The sequence below is a fragment of the Physeter macrocephalus genome, chromosome 4 (genome assembly GCF_002837175.3).
Source record: "Physeter macrocephalus isolate SW-GA chromosome 4, ASM283717v5, whole genome shotgun sequence".
NCBI classification, from domain to species: Eukaryota; Metazoa; Chordata; class Mammalia; order Artiodactyla; family Physeteridae; genus Physeter; species Physeter macrocephalus.
Window position 1 is genome coordinate 26,298,301 of NC_041217.1, and position 18,285 is coordinate 26,316,585.

The window sequence follows — 18,285 nt, forward strand, 5'->3', positions numbered from 1 at the left end:
AGTTTTAAGGTCTTAGTGTAAAGCTGAAGGAGAGCCTCAATCTTTGTATGTGAGTTAAATTAGCACACTTTTATTCTGTTAAATTTATAAAACTGAACATAATAAAGGGAGGAGGTTGTTCTAACAGTGACAGTATGTTTCTCAGCCTGCTTGCTGTTCTTCCTGAGAGCATTCCAGGGTGTAGTCATTATTACTCCCAGGAAGGCTCATATGGATTAGACTCTTCTGGGGGCACTATAATTTATTGGAAGGGAGGGAATGTTATAATGGAAATCTGGATGATTTAATTTGCTGTCCTTATATGAAATAAATTATTCAAAATACATCAAAAGTTTTTCCCTTGAAAATCAAAGGGTTCTTTGGTTGCATCTAGCAGCCCTAAAATAATAACTAACGAAAAACTTTGACACTGGTCAAAATGATGTTCAGAGCATGGTTCCCCCTGCTTCCCACTTTTTTGTTCAATCCTGAATTCTCAGATACTTAATTTTGATGTCAGACTTTTTTAAACCCTCAAAGATCATAAAGGAAAGATTCATTTGTTGATGTTTTTTTAAAAAATATTTTGTTTTTCTGCACTGATTGGGCTTAGTAGCACTTCTTGGTGACTTTAAAAACAGTTAGATAATTTATGCCTCAAGCTTATTATAAACATTTTTTTTTTTAAGTTTCTTATTGACTTCTGATACAAAGTTGAAGAATTCAGGCTATGACGAGGAAGGCAGAGACAGTTGGGGGAGCTAAGACAGCATTGCTCCTTATATGTCCTTTATTTAAAGGCATAACAGACAGCAACACCAGAGGTCTGTGTTCATACACACATGTGCTGCTGCTTAGGCTGAACTAAGCAATCACATGGGAAACTATTGTAAACTGATTTCTGGTGTTGCTGTTCCCCCTAGGTGGAGGAGAATGAGATTGAGTGCTGACTTTAAGCCTGGCTGAGAAACATACTGGCATCGGTGTCATTAATGAAAGGGTGGATGTTGTTCCCTTGAAAGCCAGTGGCCTTTGACCCCTGAAGCCGCTGTGCCTGAAGGTCAGTTCACAAGAGGTATAGGAAGGAATCTAACATTTATTTTTTTTCTAAAGTCTCCCCTAACCTTTTATTCACAGCACAAACTCAAGGTTAGAATGTACATGAGTAGTGGAAGGATCAGAAAGCATAGTTTTCAAAGGGCATTTTTGCCCTTGTTAAAACCTAAATTTATTCCCTAGAATCTGCTAGCAATTTTAGCTATAATTTTCAAAAATATTTTGTTTGGGCTTCCCTGGTGGCGCAGTGGTTGAGAGTCCGCCTGCCGATGCAGGGGACACGGGTTCGTGCCCCGGTCCGGGAAGATCCCACATGCCGCGGAGCGGCTGGGCCCGTGAGCCATGGCCGCTGAGCCTGCGCGTCCGGGGCCTGTGCTCTGCAACGGGAGAGGCCACAACAGTGAGAGGCCCACGTACCACAAAAAAAATAAAAATAAAAATAAAAATTTTGTTCTCCAGGACCTGATTGAAATAAAGTGTGATATAAGTAAGCTAAATTTTTTGTTATCAAGGGCTGCTTCCAACTGCAGGCAGATATCAGATCCCCACTTCAGGAACCACTGACATGTACACAGTGTTTGTACACCCATGTGTATGTGTGCATACCTGCGTATATTTAGCTTATCTTAGCAGATTGAAATCATTAGTGAGTGGCCCATGCAAAGGAATCTTAAAACAATCACATCTATAATTTAAGGAGTTTTAGGCCTATTTTATTTCTTGGCCTCAAGCTGAGTGGAAAATTCCTTTTCACTGAATGTGTTCTAGCTATTCAGACTGCAACCTGTGAAATAAGAGTTAAAAGTAAGTAAATATAGAACCAAAAACCCTAACATTTTCTTTTCGTGAACAGTTGGTTCATCAACTTTGATTACAGCTGTCTCGTGCCATGTTATGCATTATTTGAAGTTTATGTACTTCATTTGTTCTAGGATTGAACAGACATAAGTGTTTACAGTGGTTTTTTGCTTTGATTTGCCTATGCAGTTGGAAAGCCTGCCTGATTTGGGAGTCCTGGATTTAATAATTTCTAAGAGCGAAATTTCTAACCTTGTTTATATATGTTCTTACAGGAGCTTTATTGCAGAAATGACCATTTATATCAAGCAGCTGGGCAGAAGTAAGTGCTTCCCTGATACTCTGACCCTTGTATAGTGGAGTAGTATTCGCTTTAAAGTCTTGAGCCACATATATGTAAGCTTTATTAATTTGAAGGAGTCCATGATATAAGGTAGCATTTAGGGTATTTTAGAATATTAGAAGGCCCAGTTTCCCATTTTTGCATGTGAAAAGAAAGATTGTGTTAGTTTACATTTCAAAGGATAAGAGGTGGTAGGCTACTGAAGAATCTGCCACTGTCAAAGAATTTTTTAAATGTTTTTTTATCTTTCTACATAAAAGATATAATTCCTTTGGGTAAGGCTAGCTAGATGACATTTAGAAAGGAGTTAATCAGTTGATAGGATTGGAGGCCTAAAAGTGAATGTGAGCATTTAAGAGTCACAGAGTCAAGAAAAGGTGAGAAGGTTACCCTGAGGAAGCACTTAAGGACCAGGTTGGGGTTATTCATAAAGGAAGTTGAAAGGCAAAGATATATTGCCTTTATTCTTAGTTTAAAGCAAGCGGTGTGTCATGCTTGAAAGTAAGGAATAGCCCTGTGTACCTGGTTTTGTTACTAGCGAGTATTGTGACTTCGAATAAATCACACCTACCTTGCTGGGACTCAGTTTACTTCACTAAAAGTTGGGAGAAATGACTAAATAGTCTTCCCAGCTTGAGAATTCTGCAGCTAACTCTGATGACTTAAATTTAGTATATCAAAAACTTCTAATAGAATCAAGCCTTTGAATGAATCATGAGGAGATGATGTTGAATTTTTTTATCCTAGACCTTAAAGCTAAGTTACTCTGTGTGAATGGGAGTTTATTTTAAACTTATTGGAACACAGCTACAGTCATTTGTTTATGTCAGGGAAGAACAAACTTTTGTAAAAGTCCAGATAAATATTTTAAGCTTAGTGGGTCACATATATCACACATTATTTCTGTCTTATATTTATGACTCTTTAAAAATTTTACAACATTTTTAGTTCCTGGGCCCATATGTTTGTCAAACCCTGGTTTAAGTATTGTCAGTGAATGCTTTCTCACTTGAGAGACAGAGCTGAGTAATTGTGACAGAGACGATGTGGCCTGCAAAGCCTAAAATATTTATTATCTGACCCTTTATGGAAGAAGATTGGTGTCTCCTGGTCTAGGCACTTTGGGCCCATTTTCTTTCCTTTGATTTGCTTTTTGATCCTTTACTTTTCAGAAGTTAAACTCTCTTTTCTTTCCCTGTTTTAATGCCAAATGATGTTAATAATAACTTTGTTGAAATAGGTTATTTGCTTTTATAATGATTTGTATGTGTCTTAGTGTGTGCCTGTAATCAAGATGGTTGGCTATTTAGTTGATAAGCTGTTAAAGTATGGCTTTTGGTTAGCAGTTAGAATGAAAAGGAACTTAGAACTCATAACGTACTCTGTATTTTAGGGCAGCTTTTGTACCTAACCTCCTAGTTGCATATGTTGAGATGTTTTCTTTACTTAGACGATTTATCCTTCTGTCCTTGGTAATCCTGACCTTAAATTATAGGGATTTTTGCACGCGAACATGGATCAAATAAAAAATTGGCAGCACAGTCCTGTGCGCTGTCACTTGTCAGACAACTCTACCACCTTGGAGTGATTGAAGCTTACTCTGGACTTACAAAGAAGAAAGAAGGAGAGACAGTGAGTCTTTAGACCTAGTAGCCCAAAGAGATATTGTAAGATTCAATTTAGCTTCTGTTTAATATTTGGCTAAAGAAGTTTGATAGTTCTAGGACTCTCACCTCAAGAAATGGAAATGGCCCCCTACTAATCATCTTTAAGTAATTCTTTCACAAGGGAACTGACTTGTTGGCTTTAGGACTATTGTAGACCTAGTGTCGACTGCATACTCTTGACCCTGCTGTAGTAGATTTGAGTAGTGTTCGTGTGTATGTTACATGATTTTCATGGCCATCCCTTTTCTGTAGGTGGAGCCCTACAAAGTTAACCTTTCTCAAGATTTGGAGCATCAGCTGCAGAACATCATTCAGGAGCTAAATCTTGAGATCGTGCCCCTAGTAAGCATACAGCTATTTAGTTTACCTTTGTATTGAACTTCTCTAGTCAGACAAGCAACTAGTAATGTTTTTTGGTTTGGTTTTGTTTTCTGTTATTTTTAATAGCCTGATGATCCTTCTGTGCCTGTTGTACTCAACCTTGGCAAATTGGCTCATTTTGAGCCATCTCAGCGGCAGAACCAAGTGGGCGTGGTTCCTTGGTCACCTCCGCAATCCAACTGGAATCCTTGGACTAGTAGCAACATTGATGAGGGGCCCCTGGCTTACGTGAGTGCAACATTGTTTTTGAGATCAGACTCTCGTGTTTTACTTTCGAATATATTTCATTAGGAAATCTAGATTAAAAATGATTCATTTTGAAGCTGAATTATGCTTTTGTGTGACTGTTGCCTTCTCATTTTACAGGCTACTCCAGAACAAATAAGCATGGACCTCAAGAGTGAATCATTGTATCAGCTGGAACAGGATCATGATTTGCAAGCAGTAAGTCTGTGACGTATTTAGACATAAGGTGCTCACAGTCTCAGAACTTTCTAGGTGTGGGCAGAAGGACAGCGAATAATATGTTTTTGCCCTTCTAGTAAAAGGTAGATCAAAGATGCTAATCCTGGCTACCTCTGAGGGTAGTGGTTGTGAGTTAAGGGCCTGTGATTCTTAAAGTGGAAGATGTGGGATAATAACTTTTTCTTTTTTTGGTAGTTTTTTGGTATTTTCTGAGTGAATCAACTTAAAATGTTAGAAGAAAGGGAATGTATATGTAATGTCTAGGGAGAAAAGGAGGAAAATACTGGTGTGGATAAGGCCAAAAGATAGATTCTTCAGAAATTTAATGGAAAGAGACTGTTCAACTAGAGGTATAAATATATACATTCTTTTATGAAAAAGTATATTTTGAGTACGCAGCCAGTGGAAAGGAATAACTTTTTATAGAGATGGCAGATTTTTTTTAGAATTAAGATAGTTGTTTCTAATATGTATGTTGGTAGAGATTTGAGGTGTAACTTTTCTAATACAGATCTTACAGGAGAGAGAGTTACTGCCTGTGAAGAAATTTGAAAGTGAAATCCTGGAAGCAATTAGTCAAAATCCAGTTGTTATTATCCGAGGCGCTACTGGATGTGGTAAAACCACACAAGTTCCCCAGTTTATTCTAGATGACTTTATCCAGAATGACCGAGCAGCGGAGTGTAATATTGTAGTAACTCAGGTAAGTAGCAAGCCAGCTTACGAGGGGTGTGCCTGGTGTGGATAGGGTTTGAGAGGTGGAAACACCTAGAAGCCTGACCATTCCTGATTCTTTGATCAACTCCCCTTTGTAGTGACATAAAATTCTGAAAGTGATAGAGCATTAGGCCTTTTTAAATTAAGAAAAGAAAAAGGCATGAAAGGAATTTAAGTCTGTGTTAATCTCCAGTATAACTCACCGATAAGTTAAACTGAACCATGTGGAGGATTCTTTTGGTCTGGGCTAGAGGGAGTCTTTGGGCCTAGAATTGAACAAAAGAGAGTACTTTCTCCTTAAGTTTACATCCAAACCTTGGTTCTCTTTATCTTATCACCTTAATGTTCAATAAAAACCAGTCAGAGCAAGAGTAGACAAGATAGAAGAAGACAAAAAAACAGATAAATGGTTGACTTTAGCTGAATGGGTATTATACACCAGCTTCTGTTTTGTTTGTTTGTTTTAACATCTGTATTGGAGTATAATTGCTTTACAGTGGTGTGTTAGTTTCTGCTTTATTAACAAAGTGAATCAGTTATACATATACATATGTTCCCATATCTCTTCCCTCTTGCGTCTCCCTCCCTCCCACCCTCCCTATCCCACCCCTCCAGGTGGTCACAAACCACCTAGCTGCTCTCCCTGTGCCATGCGGCTGCTTCCCACTAGCTATCTGTTTTACATTTGGTAGTGTGTGTATGTCCATGTCCATGCCACTCTCTCACTTTGTCACAGCTTACCCTTTCCCCTCCTCGTATCCTCAAGTCCATTCTCTAGTAGGTCTGTGTCTTTTTTTTTTTTTTTTTTAACTCAATTTCGTTTCTTTATATGGCTGAGTAATATTCCATTGTATATATATGGGCCACATATATATGTATATATATGTGCCACATCTTCTTTATATATTCATCTGTCAGCGGACACTTAGGTTGCTTCCATGTCCTGGCTATTGTAAATAGAGCTGCAGTGAACGTTGTGGTACATGACTCTTTGAATTATGGTTTTCTCAGGGTATATGCCCAGTAGTGGGATTGCTGGGTCGTATGGTAGTTCTATCCAGCTTCTGTTTTAAACAGTTGATATTTTTTTTAACTCATTTAAAGTTTATGACACTAAGATGTAAGTACTATATTATTTAATATTTCTCTTTTAGTAACTTAAGGCACGAACCTTGTCCAAGGTTAACACAGGAAGTTGTTGAAACTAGGATTCATAACCAAACAGTCAGCCTTCAGTATTCCCCCTTTGACTGCTACATTCTGTTGTTACCTTGCTAGCAGTAAGCAGTGCCTGCAAGTTTGTCACAGTGCTTAGGGAAGAGCAGTCTTCTTAGGTTAAAGCAGTTCTTGTCAGCTCTAACCCTGTACTTTTGGCACTTGAAAGGAGAGCATTGTAATTAGCCAGATACTACCTCTCAGTCTGGCTCAGACCTTGACTTAGGGATTCTTAACCTGGGAAGCTTAATTGATACTCAGGGGAGAGTTATGAATCTTGAAATAGCAAAAGATGTTTGTACACATGCATTTATGTGGACATGTGCAAACCATATTGTTTTAGCATGTCTGAAATGAAGTATGTCTTAAAATTGACCTCTATTTTATAGGAGAGTTGGGTTTGGGGGGGCCTTAAAAAAATGACTGAAGGAGTGCATTTAAAATGGATGATATTTTAAGCTTGAAAAAAATATGATAGGTCTCCATTTTTCTGGGATAGGACCCTTAGTTTTCTTCTTCTCAAAATGTTCTTTGATTGCCCTTCTCACTCCCCAAACTGGCTATGATTTCTTTGCCTCGTGGCAGAAGTTCCAACCTTAAGTACATCAATAAAATATACTTGCTCTTAATGCTTATCTGATTTTTCAGGAGGTATATTGTTCAGGAGGGCGCCATTTTACAGAAGAACTTTGAGCTCTGCTCTGCCCTCCTTCCTTACTACCAGTCTCCATTTTTAAATCCAAAGCAGTTCAGCCATATAGGCAGAAATGCTGAGTTCAGCAAATGAGCTGAACACCTATGGTTTCACTCAGAAGTTGTTTGCATGTCATGAGTATGAAAAAAACTAACCCCCGCCCAAGTGAGAAGTGATTTTTTTTCACCTGCTGTCTGACTTATCAAATCCAAATCGTTCCAGACGAAAATGGCTTCTGTTTGTTCCAGACAAAAATAGTTTTTGTACTGTGGTCTTCAACTTCGTATAATTTGCTTACTAACTTGTGTCCCTTCCCAAATAATTTGGACATTTCTGGTGGTTTCATCTGTAAAATGAACAGATTTCTATATGTAGGCTGTAACAAACAAGAGCAGTGAAGCTGCAGTGTGGAGGGTGGATCAAATGTTATTCTACTTCTTTTGTGTATAAAACAGCTTTCATTTATCAACTAGTTCTTTATTTATATTGTTTCATAAAGTGATAGATTCATGAAATTGAAAGACACTTCAGAGAATTATTCCATCTTTCTACTCAGGGTGGAATGTGTGTAATAGATGGTCACCTAACTTCTGCTTGAAAATTTCCAGTTGTGTGGAGATGTAGCCTGTGTCTTCTGATTTTGGACAAATGACTGACCTGTCATATGAAATCGACATTCTGTGGCTTCCATGTTTTTGTACTAGTGCTTGTCCCCAAATCAGTCTCTGATTTCTCTTGCCTATAATAAGTCTTCAAAAGTTTGTATAGTGTCCTAGTATATCTCCTTTGTTTTATAAACAGCTATAGTTCAGCCATGGAGATAGAGTCTAAGGTGGTTAAGCACATTTGAAGCATCAGGATCCTACCTGAGAAGGTAGGCCTGAACATACTGATTGGTCATTGTAGAATACAGTTCTTAATAATTGTGGTATTATATAGTATTTCTGTTAAGGCAGTCTGAGACAGCATTAATAATTTTTGTAGTAATATCACTGTTGTATCATCTTTCGATTTATTTATTTATTCATGCATTTATTTATTTATGGCTGCGTTGGGTCTTCGTTGCTGCGTGTGGGCTTTCTCTAGTTGCAGCAAGTGGGGGCTACTCTTCATTGCAGTGTGTGGGCTTCTTATTGTGGTGTCTTTTCTTGTTGCGGAGCGTGGGCTCTAGGTGCCCGGGCTTCAGTAGTTGTGGCACATGGAGTCAGTCGTTGTGGCTTGCGAGCTCTAGAGTACAGGCTCAGTAGTTGTGGCACACAGGCTTAGTTGCTCCGCAGCATGTGGGATCTTCCTGGACCAGAGCTCGAACCCGTGTCCCCTGCATTGGCAGGTGGATTCTTAACCACTGCACCACCAGGGAAGCCCTCATTCTTTTTCCTCCACTGGCAGTCATATATAGGAAACCACATGAAGTTATTACCTAAGTTTTTTATGTGCTTGGTTAAATGTGTTATTTCAAGTATAGAGCACAAGCTGAGAGTTATTATGAACTAGAATAAAATAGAATGAGTAGCTCAAACCTTAACTCATAACCTTACCACCAGCTTTAGTGTGAATTCTATACCAAACTCACTGTATCCTTTTTGTGCCTGCAGGCTATTCATACTCAAGCCATTTAAAACTTAGGGTGTGAGTGTGCAACAGTTGAAAATAGGAAATAGTTATTTTCTGATCTTAAAGATGTTGAGAGAGGTGAATTAAAATTGCTAGGATGCAAATCAAGTATGTTAAATTAACATCTGTGAATATTTTGGCAATCCTGCACGTACCCCAAGGTACCAGCATTTCAGGATACAGCTGTCCGTCATGTAAAATAAATCAGAACTGAGAAAATAGAGAAAGTGGAGTCTGGTATGTTTTGTGATATCTGATGCCTTAGAAATCTTGTATTTTATTGCAGCCTAGTTCTATTACCATGTATTTAAATACCCAGATGAGAAATAGGGGTGCAAAGTTCTGAAAGCAGTACTCTTTCAGTTAGAGATCGCTAAGAAGAGAAATTATAGTTCTGGATAAATGTCAAGAGGGGTATAAAGGATGCAGATTTTAGAATACTGTAGAAGAACACTTTGAGACAAGTCTTAGCTGCTTGTGGTATGGAAAGTTTTACTGGTAGAATTAGCTGTTTTAATTAATTAAAGTGAACATAGAATTGTGAAGAAGAGGTAATCACTTAGAACTATTAGTATGGCTGGTCTCCAGGCAAGAATAATGAGATTGTACAGAGCAAATGAGAGCGTATAAATATGCAATGAAAATGTAAAGAAAAGCTCATATGCTAGAGGATAATTTGAAGTATTCTGTTGGAATGACTTAACATTATCCGTTGCTTTCATCACCACTACTTTTTAACTAGTTTCACTTAAATGGGTTATTGTGTTATTTAATCCAAATACAGCATAAAATTATAACGAGGCAGAATAGTTGGGAAAAGGCTTAGTTGGGAGTAAAGAAAATTTGTATTACATCTAAAGTCATGTATATGAATTTGGGCAAAATACCTTTACCTGTGAACTTGTGTTTTTATCTATTAGAATGGAAAAAAAAATCTCACTGTTATTCTGAAGCACAAATAAGATAGTACATGCAGTCATGGTTTTTACTGTTATTACACAGATCTTAATTATGATTGTTCTGGGGGGTCTCTATAGTCTTGAATCTTTATATTTATAGAATATAGAATATTTCTGTATACTATAGAATATTTAAGAGAGGATAAGTTAAACCATATGTGGAAAGGTAGTTCTGCGGGTGTAGAAAGAGTTGAACCTTGCTTTGTATTTATTCATTGTAAGGCAGTATGTAAAACAGTTATTGAATATCCAAGGGAAAAGACAGAAATTATTCAGGGGATAAATAGAGCAACCTATTTATAGGTTATCAGGTAGCATGCAGTCTCAGAAGTGTTTAAACATTAATAGTCTTTCACATTAAGCATTGTTCTCCCACACAAAATGCCTATCCTGTGGATATTTATAATGAGCTAAGAATTATACTGAGAATAAGATTTTACTTATAGCTGCCTTTTTCTGACTCTAAAAGTATTATATACCCATTGGGAAAAAAATAAGAAAATAAAGTAAATTTTAAAAGAAACCAAAGCCCACGCAGAATCCCACCATCCAGAAGTAATCATTTTTACTTTTAGCCTTTATCCTTTCAGACTCCATGTACATATACTGTATGTACACCATCCTAACCTGTCCCCTTTATGTAACAGCACACCTGCTATTAAAGCAACGGAATAATTTTCTAATGACTTCATAATTTTCCATTTTATGCATATACGTTTATTTTATTCTTAAATGATGGAGATACTTTAAGATCGTTTCTAATATTTTGGTATTTATGTATGCTGGGGTGAATATACTTGTGCATACATTTTATACTCTCATTGGATTATTTCATTGGAATAAATTCCTAGACATGGAATTGTTGGGTCAAAGGGTATGCATATTTTAAGTTTTATGCATTTTGCCATACTCCCCTCAGGAAGAATCATACTGATTTCCAGTTGGATCAGTTATGAATAAAAGAAGCACTTCTCTTTTTAATATGTATTTTAAATATTGAAGTCAGGGCTGTTGAAATTGGAAGGCGATAAGTTAGAGAAGCATACAAAACATGGAAAGGAGATTGTAGGGTCATTTGTTTCTTTGCTGTTTGAATAGTCATCTTGATATTGATGTTTTCTGCTTTTAGTCAAGGAAAGTTGGTCAGTAGGGCTTCTGAAGATGGTTGTTTTAGCACTTCTTGTGTTAATTTGTAACACCCTCTGTCGTGGATGGCTTGGGAGGTGAGGGCTGTACCGTTAAGGACTACAGTAAGTGCTGCTTATGGAATATGCCATCTCCTGTCCATATTCACTTTCAAAGGCTGGAAACTACAAAGGTGATTGACCTGAAAGTAGCCTCAAGCTGGTAAAAGCAATCCTTGTCTATCCAGTAGCATAGAAATACACCTCAGAAGAGTCAAATATCCTAATTGAGTTGAAGTTTTTCTAGAAGCCAGCTATTTAGTAGAAATGTTGAAAACTGTAGAAAAGACAAAAGGAGAGAAAAGCGATAATAGTGTTGAGCATTTACCTGTTCTTTGTAGAATGCAAAGAACTTCTTGAAAATGCCCAAAAAAACTTTGTATTTTATACCTTTAGTGGAATATCACCTTCACATTCCCTGACATAAGTATATAGCAGAATGCTTCTCTTTATGGACAAATGCATAACTCAGTCCTTCATGTAACACTTTTATTCATAGTTAGTGAGGTGTAGAGAACTGGTCAGCAATGGTCATTAAAAGCTAGCATTGTTCAGCGAAACAAGGCACATAAACCAGAAAGAATATAAGCTCAGGAAAATGTACAGTATGTTCAAGATGGCATCTTTTAATCCCTTACCTTGCTGGACAGGATAAATATGAACTAGGTGATTGTATACTTCAACTGTATGTGTTACTAGCCACATACCATAAGGGACTCTTGTGTTAGGGGATATAGAAATTAATAAATCGTGTTTTATATTAACTCAGAGGATGTTGATAGCTCTAGTGAAGCTACTGGTTTTTTGGTTTGGGGGTTTTTTTTTTTGTTTGGTTGGTTTTTGTTTTTTAAGATTGTATTAGCCTCTGATTCCCTAAATGATCATGTCATATGACCTGGGGTATAATCATATAGGTACTTAACTAAATATGGAACTCGGAAAAAACTTTCTCAGTCTAGGAACTAAAATACAATCTATCATCAGGAACTTTTTGACAAAGTCAAATACGAGGCAACCTGGAAGCATTTAGTCTAAATCTGCATGTACCTGCATAGCTGTACATTCACGATATCATAATAGCCATGGTATCCACCAAGTAAATGCTGTTTTGTGTACTTAGAAGACAGAGGACACTTTGGAAGTTTTCATAAAAGTAAAGGTCCAACACTTAAAATTTTAACCCATAATTGTCCTTAGGGTTCAGCATATTTATTGCTAACAGCATGTATATTGCTGGAAAAGGTAATATAAACTCAGTTTTCCCAGCTACATAAGCTCATCAAAACCAGGAGTGGATTTCATTGAGGTGTTTTTTATTGTTGTTGTTTTGTTGTTTTTTATCTCTAGCACCTTTTGTGGCACCTGATATCAATACAGATAAGCTATGACTGCTTACTTTGTGAGTTAATAAGTGAATGAATCGTAGATATGGCAGAGGAGGTTGTTCACCTTCCTAATAACCCGTACATCTCAGTTAAATAGTTCTTTTAACATGTGCCTGCACTGTGGTAGGAAGTTATAAGAACAAGCTCTCCACGTGTGATGTCTGCTTCCCTACTGGAAAATCACTTGATGCCATTAAGAGTTAGGGCTAATGGTGAAGAAATTTTATTTTCTATAAAAACCTTGGAATCACTTTGTATACAAAATGAAAAACAGCATTTTTAACTGTCTACCATAAAATTAAGTGGTAATTTTTTTTTTTTTTTTAATAAACTTTGGAGCTTCCTAAATGTTATCACTACTATTATTATTTCTGTTGATTACTGAGCTGGCAGTGGGTCAGTTTTACTACAGTGATTTAATAACCCTAATAAACAAGTGTAACTAATTTTGTATCTTTTAAATCACTTTTTTTTTTTTTGTCTCAGCCCAGGAGAATCAGTGCAGTTTCTGTGGCAGAGCGAGTTGCATATGAGAGAGGAGAAGAGCCTGGAAAAAGTTGTGGCTATAGTGTTCGATTTGAGTCTATACTTCCCCGCCCTCATGCCAGTATAATGTTTTGTACTGTGGGTCAGTAATCTGTTTTATTTTGGCCTTTCACTTGGGGTTTACATTGTGTTTGTGAAGAAAACTTGATAATAGCACATAATGACTGGAAATAATAAATCAAGAACCCAGTTTCAGCATTCTTGTTTAAACAGAACTTTTGGCAATTTTTTTTCTTCATGGAGGGTGTTATGTACCTGCTGGCTGTTGTAGTGCAGAGCAAATGAAATCAGCTTAGGTTGCTGGAACTGTTAAATATGTTTTCATTAGACAAATGTGTTATAGACTAAGTGATCACTTCTTTAATAATTTAAATATACCAGTGATTATTTCTTTCCTAAAACGCTGGGGTTATAGTAGGTGAAGCATAGTTGATTGTCTAGAAATTGGTTTCTTTGCACTTTTCCTTACCTCCCTACTTTAACATAGAAACTCATCTCCAGTGTTTACTCTTTCTTTTCAAGGTGTACTCCTAAGAAAATTAGAAGCAGGCATTCGAGGAATCAGTCATGTAATTGTAGATGAAATACATGAAAGAGACATAAATGTAAGTAACTTGAGAGTGATGGTAAGGTACCAGTGCTAAAATTCTGAATAAAGAGAAATGAAGTAGAATGTCTTTATTTCCATTTTCCCATAGCTTACAACTTCTATCAAAATTATGAACTTCGGTCACTAAGATATTGGACACCTTTTTTAGCAAAGCCATTAAACCCTTTTTTTTCCTTTGTTAAATCACAGAGTTCTAAAAGTAAAGACCTCTTATTGTAAAGTAAGTATGATTGCAGTGATCATTAAGTTAGCATAATTCAGCAACTGAACTAATGATTTATCACTGAATAGCTGATGGAATTTTAATAATCAATTTTTCTTTGAATTGAAAATTTATCTGTGATAAATTTTACATTGTTTTTCCCCCGCCGCCTGGCTTGTGGGATCTTAGTTCCCTGACCAGGGATCAAACCCGGGTCCTAACCACTGGACAGCCAGGGAATTTCCACAATTTTAAATTTAATATAGTTAATGGTGTGTTTTCGGATGTTTGCAGCTTTATTAGTCTTTTCCAACATTAATGATAATCATGCCAGAATTAAGAAAAAACTAGAATTTTTTTCACACCCTATCCTCTTTTGGTCCTTGGCAAAACTTGTATAGAATTAACTTATTATACAATTGTATAATTCAAACATTGATACCATAAATCAGTGACTTGTTTTTATGGCACTCTTTTACATATCTACACAAAGGTATTAGTGGGTGGACAGTATGTCATTCAAACTGTTTCCAAGCTACTGTTACTTAAAATATTCATTGGAGCTCCTTCTCTTTAGAAAATAATTCCATAGCCGTTGTTGTTCATCATACTTAGTTTTAGCAAAATTTTGATCTTTATGGTTGAGCTAAAGCAAGTAAGAAAGTTTGCATGGTCTTTCAGATGACCTTTTTAAATCAAATCTATTCCGTAGGATAAAATTTTTGCTGCTTTTGTCATTCAGAATCTTTTGAAAACTGATGTTCCCCCCCCCAATTAATTTAATCAAAATAAATGTTTCAGTATTTTCTTTACTAGCATGGTAACATACCAGTGTTCTTAGAGTTTATAAATTATTCCAGGTCACACTAGAAACATCATGGATCATCATTACTATTTTCCCCCAAAATAAGTGGCTTTGGTCAACTTTTCTTAAAAGATTGTCAGGAAATTAAGTGGTAATTTTTTTTTTTTTTTAATAAACTTTGGAGCTTCCTAAATGTTATCACTACTATTATTATTTCTGTTGATTACTGAGCTGGCAGTGGGTCAGTTTTACTACAGTGATTTAATAACCCTAATAAACAAGTGTAACTAATTTTGTATCTTTTAAATCACTTTTTTTTTTTTTGTCTCAGCCCAGGAGAATCAGTGCAGTTTCTGTGGCAGAGCGAGTTGCATATGAGAGAGGAGAAGAGCCTGGAAAAAGTTGTGGCTATAGTGTTCGATTTGAGTCTATACTTCCCCGCCCTCATGCCAGTATAATGTTTTGTACTGTGGGTCAGTAATCTGTTTTATTTTGGCCTTTCACTTGGGGTTTACATTGTGTTTGTGAAGAAAACTTGATAATAGCACATAATGACTGGAAATAATAAATCAAGAACCCAGTTTCAGCATTCTTGTTTAAACAGAACTTTTGGCAATTTTTTTTCTTCATGGAGGGTGTTATGTACCTGCTGGCTGTTGTAGTGCAGAGCAAATGAAATCAGCTTAGGTTGCTGGAACTGTTAAATATGTTTTCATTAGACAAATGTGTTATAGACTAAGTGATCACTTCTTTAATAATTTAAATATACCAGTGATTATTTCTTTCCTAAAACGCTGGGGTTATAGTAGGTGAAGCATAGTTGATTGTCTAGAAATTGGTTTCTTTGCACTTTTCCTTACCTCCCTACTTTAACATAGAAACTCATCTCCAGTGTTTACTCTTTCTTTTCAAGGTGTACTCCTAAGAAAATTAGAAGCAGGCATTCGAGGAATCAGTCATGTAATTGTAGATGAAATACATGAAAGAGACATAAATGTAAGTAACTTGAGAGTGATGGTAAGGTACCAGTGCTAAAATTCTGAATAAAGAGAAATGAAGTAGAATGTCTTTATTTCCATTTTCCCATAGCTTACAACTTCTATCAAAATTATGAACTTCGGTCACTAAGATATTGGACACCTTTTTTAGCAAAGCCATTAAACCCTTTTTTTTCCTTTGTTAAATCACAGAGTTCTAAAAGTAAAGACCTCTTATTGTAAAGTAAGTATGATTGCAGTGATCATTAAGTTAGCATAATTCAGCAACTGAACTAATGATTTATCACTGAATAGCTGATGGAATTTTAATAATCAATTTTTCTTTGAATTGAAAATTTATCTGTGATAAATTTTACATTGTTTTTCCCCCGCCGCCTGGCTTGTGGGATCTTAGTTCCCTGACCAGGGATCAAACCCGGGTCCTAACCACTGGACAGCCAGGGAATTTCCACAATTTTAAATTTAATATAGTTAATGGTGTGTTTTCGGATGTTTGCAGCTTTATTAGTCTTTTCCAACATTAATGATAATCATGCCAGAATTAAGAAAAAACTAGAATTTTTTTCACACCCTATCCTCTTTTGGTCCTTGGCAAAACTTGTATAGAATTAACTTATTATACAATTGTATAATTCAAACATTGATACCATAAATCAGTGACTTGTTTTTATGGCACTCTTTTACATATCTACACAAAGGTATTAGTGGGTGGACAGTATGTCATTCAAACTGTTTCCAAGCTACTGTTACTTAAAATATTCATTGGAGCTCCTTCTCTTTAGAAAATAATTCCATAGCCGTTGTTGTTCATCATACTTAGTTTTAGCAAAATTTTGATCTTTATGGTTGAGCTAAAGCAAGTAAGAAAGTTTGCATGGTCTTTCAGATGACCTTTTTAAATCAAATCTATTCCGTAGGATAAAATTTTTGCTGCTTTTGTCATTCAGAATCTTTTGAAAACTGATGTTCCCCCCCCCAATTAATTTAATCAAAATAAATGTTTCAGTATTTTCTTTACTAGCATGGTAACATACCAGTGTTCTTAGAGTTTATAAATTATTCCAGGTCACACTAGAAACATCATGGATCATCATTACTATTTTCCCCCAAAATAAGTGGCTTTGGTCAACTTTTCTTAAAAGATTGTCAGGTCTATATTAATGTATTATTTACAGTAAAAATGGAAAAACACCTTTGCAGAAACATATGTTCTCTTTCAGATGAACCTTATCTAAATGTCACTTTATGGGGAAAACCCAAGAGAACTTAAAAGACCAATTATTAGAAATAATACAATAGGGGACTTCCCTGGCGGTCCAGTGGTTGAGACTCTACACTTCCACTGCAGGGGGCACGGGTTCAATCCCTGGTCGGGGAATAAGGATGCCTCACGGCCAAAAAAAAAGAGAAACATTTAGCAATATGGCTGGGAAAAAAAGTTAATATACAAAAGTCTGTTGCATTGTGTACATTACAAACAAAACAACTAAAGATACCACTGCACTAGTCAGAATGTCAAATACCTGAGACTAAGTCCAACAAAAAGACATGCAAAACTTATACAGGAAAAATAAAACTTCATTACAAAACACTAGAAAAGACCAGATTGTGTTCACAGCTAATGTAATATAGATGTCAGTTTGCCTGAAGTTGATCCGCATCTGAATGCAATTCTAATCCATTCCCAGTAGGTTTTGTTAATAGGCTGATTATGAATACCTATAGGGAAGATTTATGGCCAAAAATAACAAGGACTCCTGTAGAAGAGCAGAATGAAGGGTCTTGCTTTATAGATCTCAGGACTTAATTTGAACCTATAATAATTAGACAGTATAGTACCCGTGATGCCACTTTGACCAACAGTAATACAGAGTGTAGAAACAGATTGTGTGTTGCATGCAGCTTCGGTATAATAGAGTGAGTGATAGATGGCATGTCAGATCAGTGGAAAGGGAATGGACTGTTCAGTAAATGGAGCTGGAAACAATTGGTCATCCATAAGGAAATGCTTGAACTTGGATCCTTACCTTATAACCAGATACAGAAATCAGCTCCGGATAGATAAGGACTTAAATGCCAAAGCAGTTTTAAAACTCTTGAGTAGAATATATAAGTAGACATCTAGACCGCATTATCCAGTAGAAATGTAATGTGGCCTACACATGCAGTTTTTAATTTTCTAGCATCATATGTTAAAAGGTGAAAAGAAACAGGTAAAATTAACTCAGTATATCTAAAATATTTTTTTCATGTTGTCAATATAAAAAATATATTGACGTTTTTTGTGGGGTTTTTTTCATATTAAGTCTTCAAAATCTGTATATTTTACACTTAGAACACATCTCACTTTAGACCAGGCACATTTTATGTGCTCAGTAGCCACAGCTATATTGGGCAACATAGTTCTAGACCTTCTGGAAGAATTTCTTAGAACATGAAATGCATTAACCATGAAACAAAAGACTGAGGTATTCATCTATATTAAGATTAAGATCGTGTATTCATTCAAAAGATACTTTAAGGAAAACCACAAGCTAGAAGATTCCAGTATAGCCAACAAAGGATTAGTATAGAAAATATAAACACCTCCTACAAATCAGTAAGCAAAGTACAGATGACTCAGTAGAAAAACAAGGAAAAATACAAATAGGCATTTTACAAAAGAGG

General features: G+C 36.1%; 1 protein-coding gene across 1 annotated transcript in view; it reads left to right on the forward strand.

The window, feature by feature from the left end:
- Positions 1-18,285, forward strand: part of DHX9 (DExH-box helicase 9) — a 57,984-nt gene that overhangs the window by 21,036 nt on the left and 18,663 nt on the right. The window contains exons 7-14 of the mRNA XM_007110962.4: positions 2,109-2,155; positions 3,672-3,808; positions 4,096-4,185; positions 4,291-4,452; positions 4,591-4,668; positions 5,201-5,392; positions 12,944-13,085; positions 13,526-13,608. Of these exons, the coding sequence (XP_007111024.1) occupies positions 2,109-2,155; positions 3,672-3,808; positions 4,096-4,185; positions 4,291-4,452; positions 4,591-4,668; positions 5,201-5,392; positions 12,944-13,085; positions 13,526-13,608 (931 nt within the window). The remainder of the gene's footprint in view (positions 1-2,108; positions 2,156-3,671; positions 3,809-4,095; positions 4,186-4,290; positions 4,453-4,590; positions 4,669-5,200; positions 5,393-12,943; positions 13,086-13,525; positions 13,609-18,285) is intronic.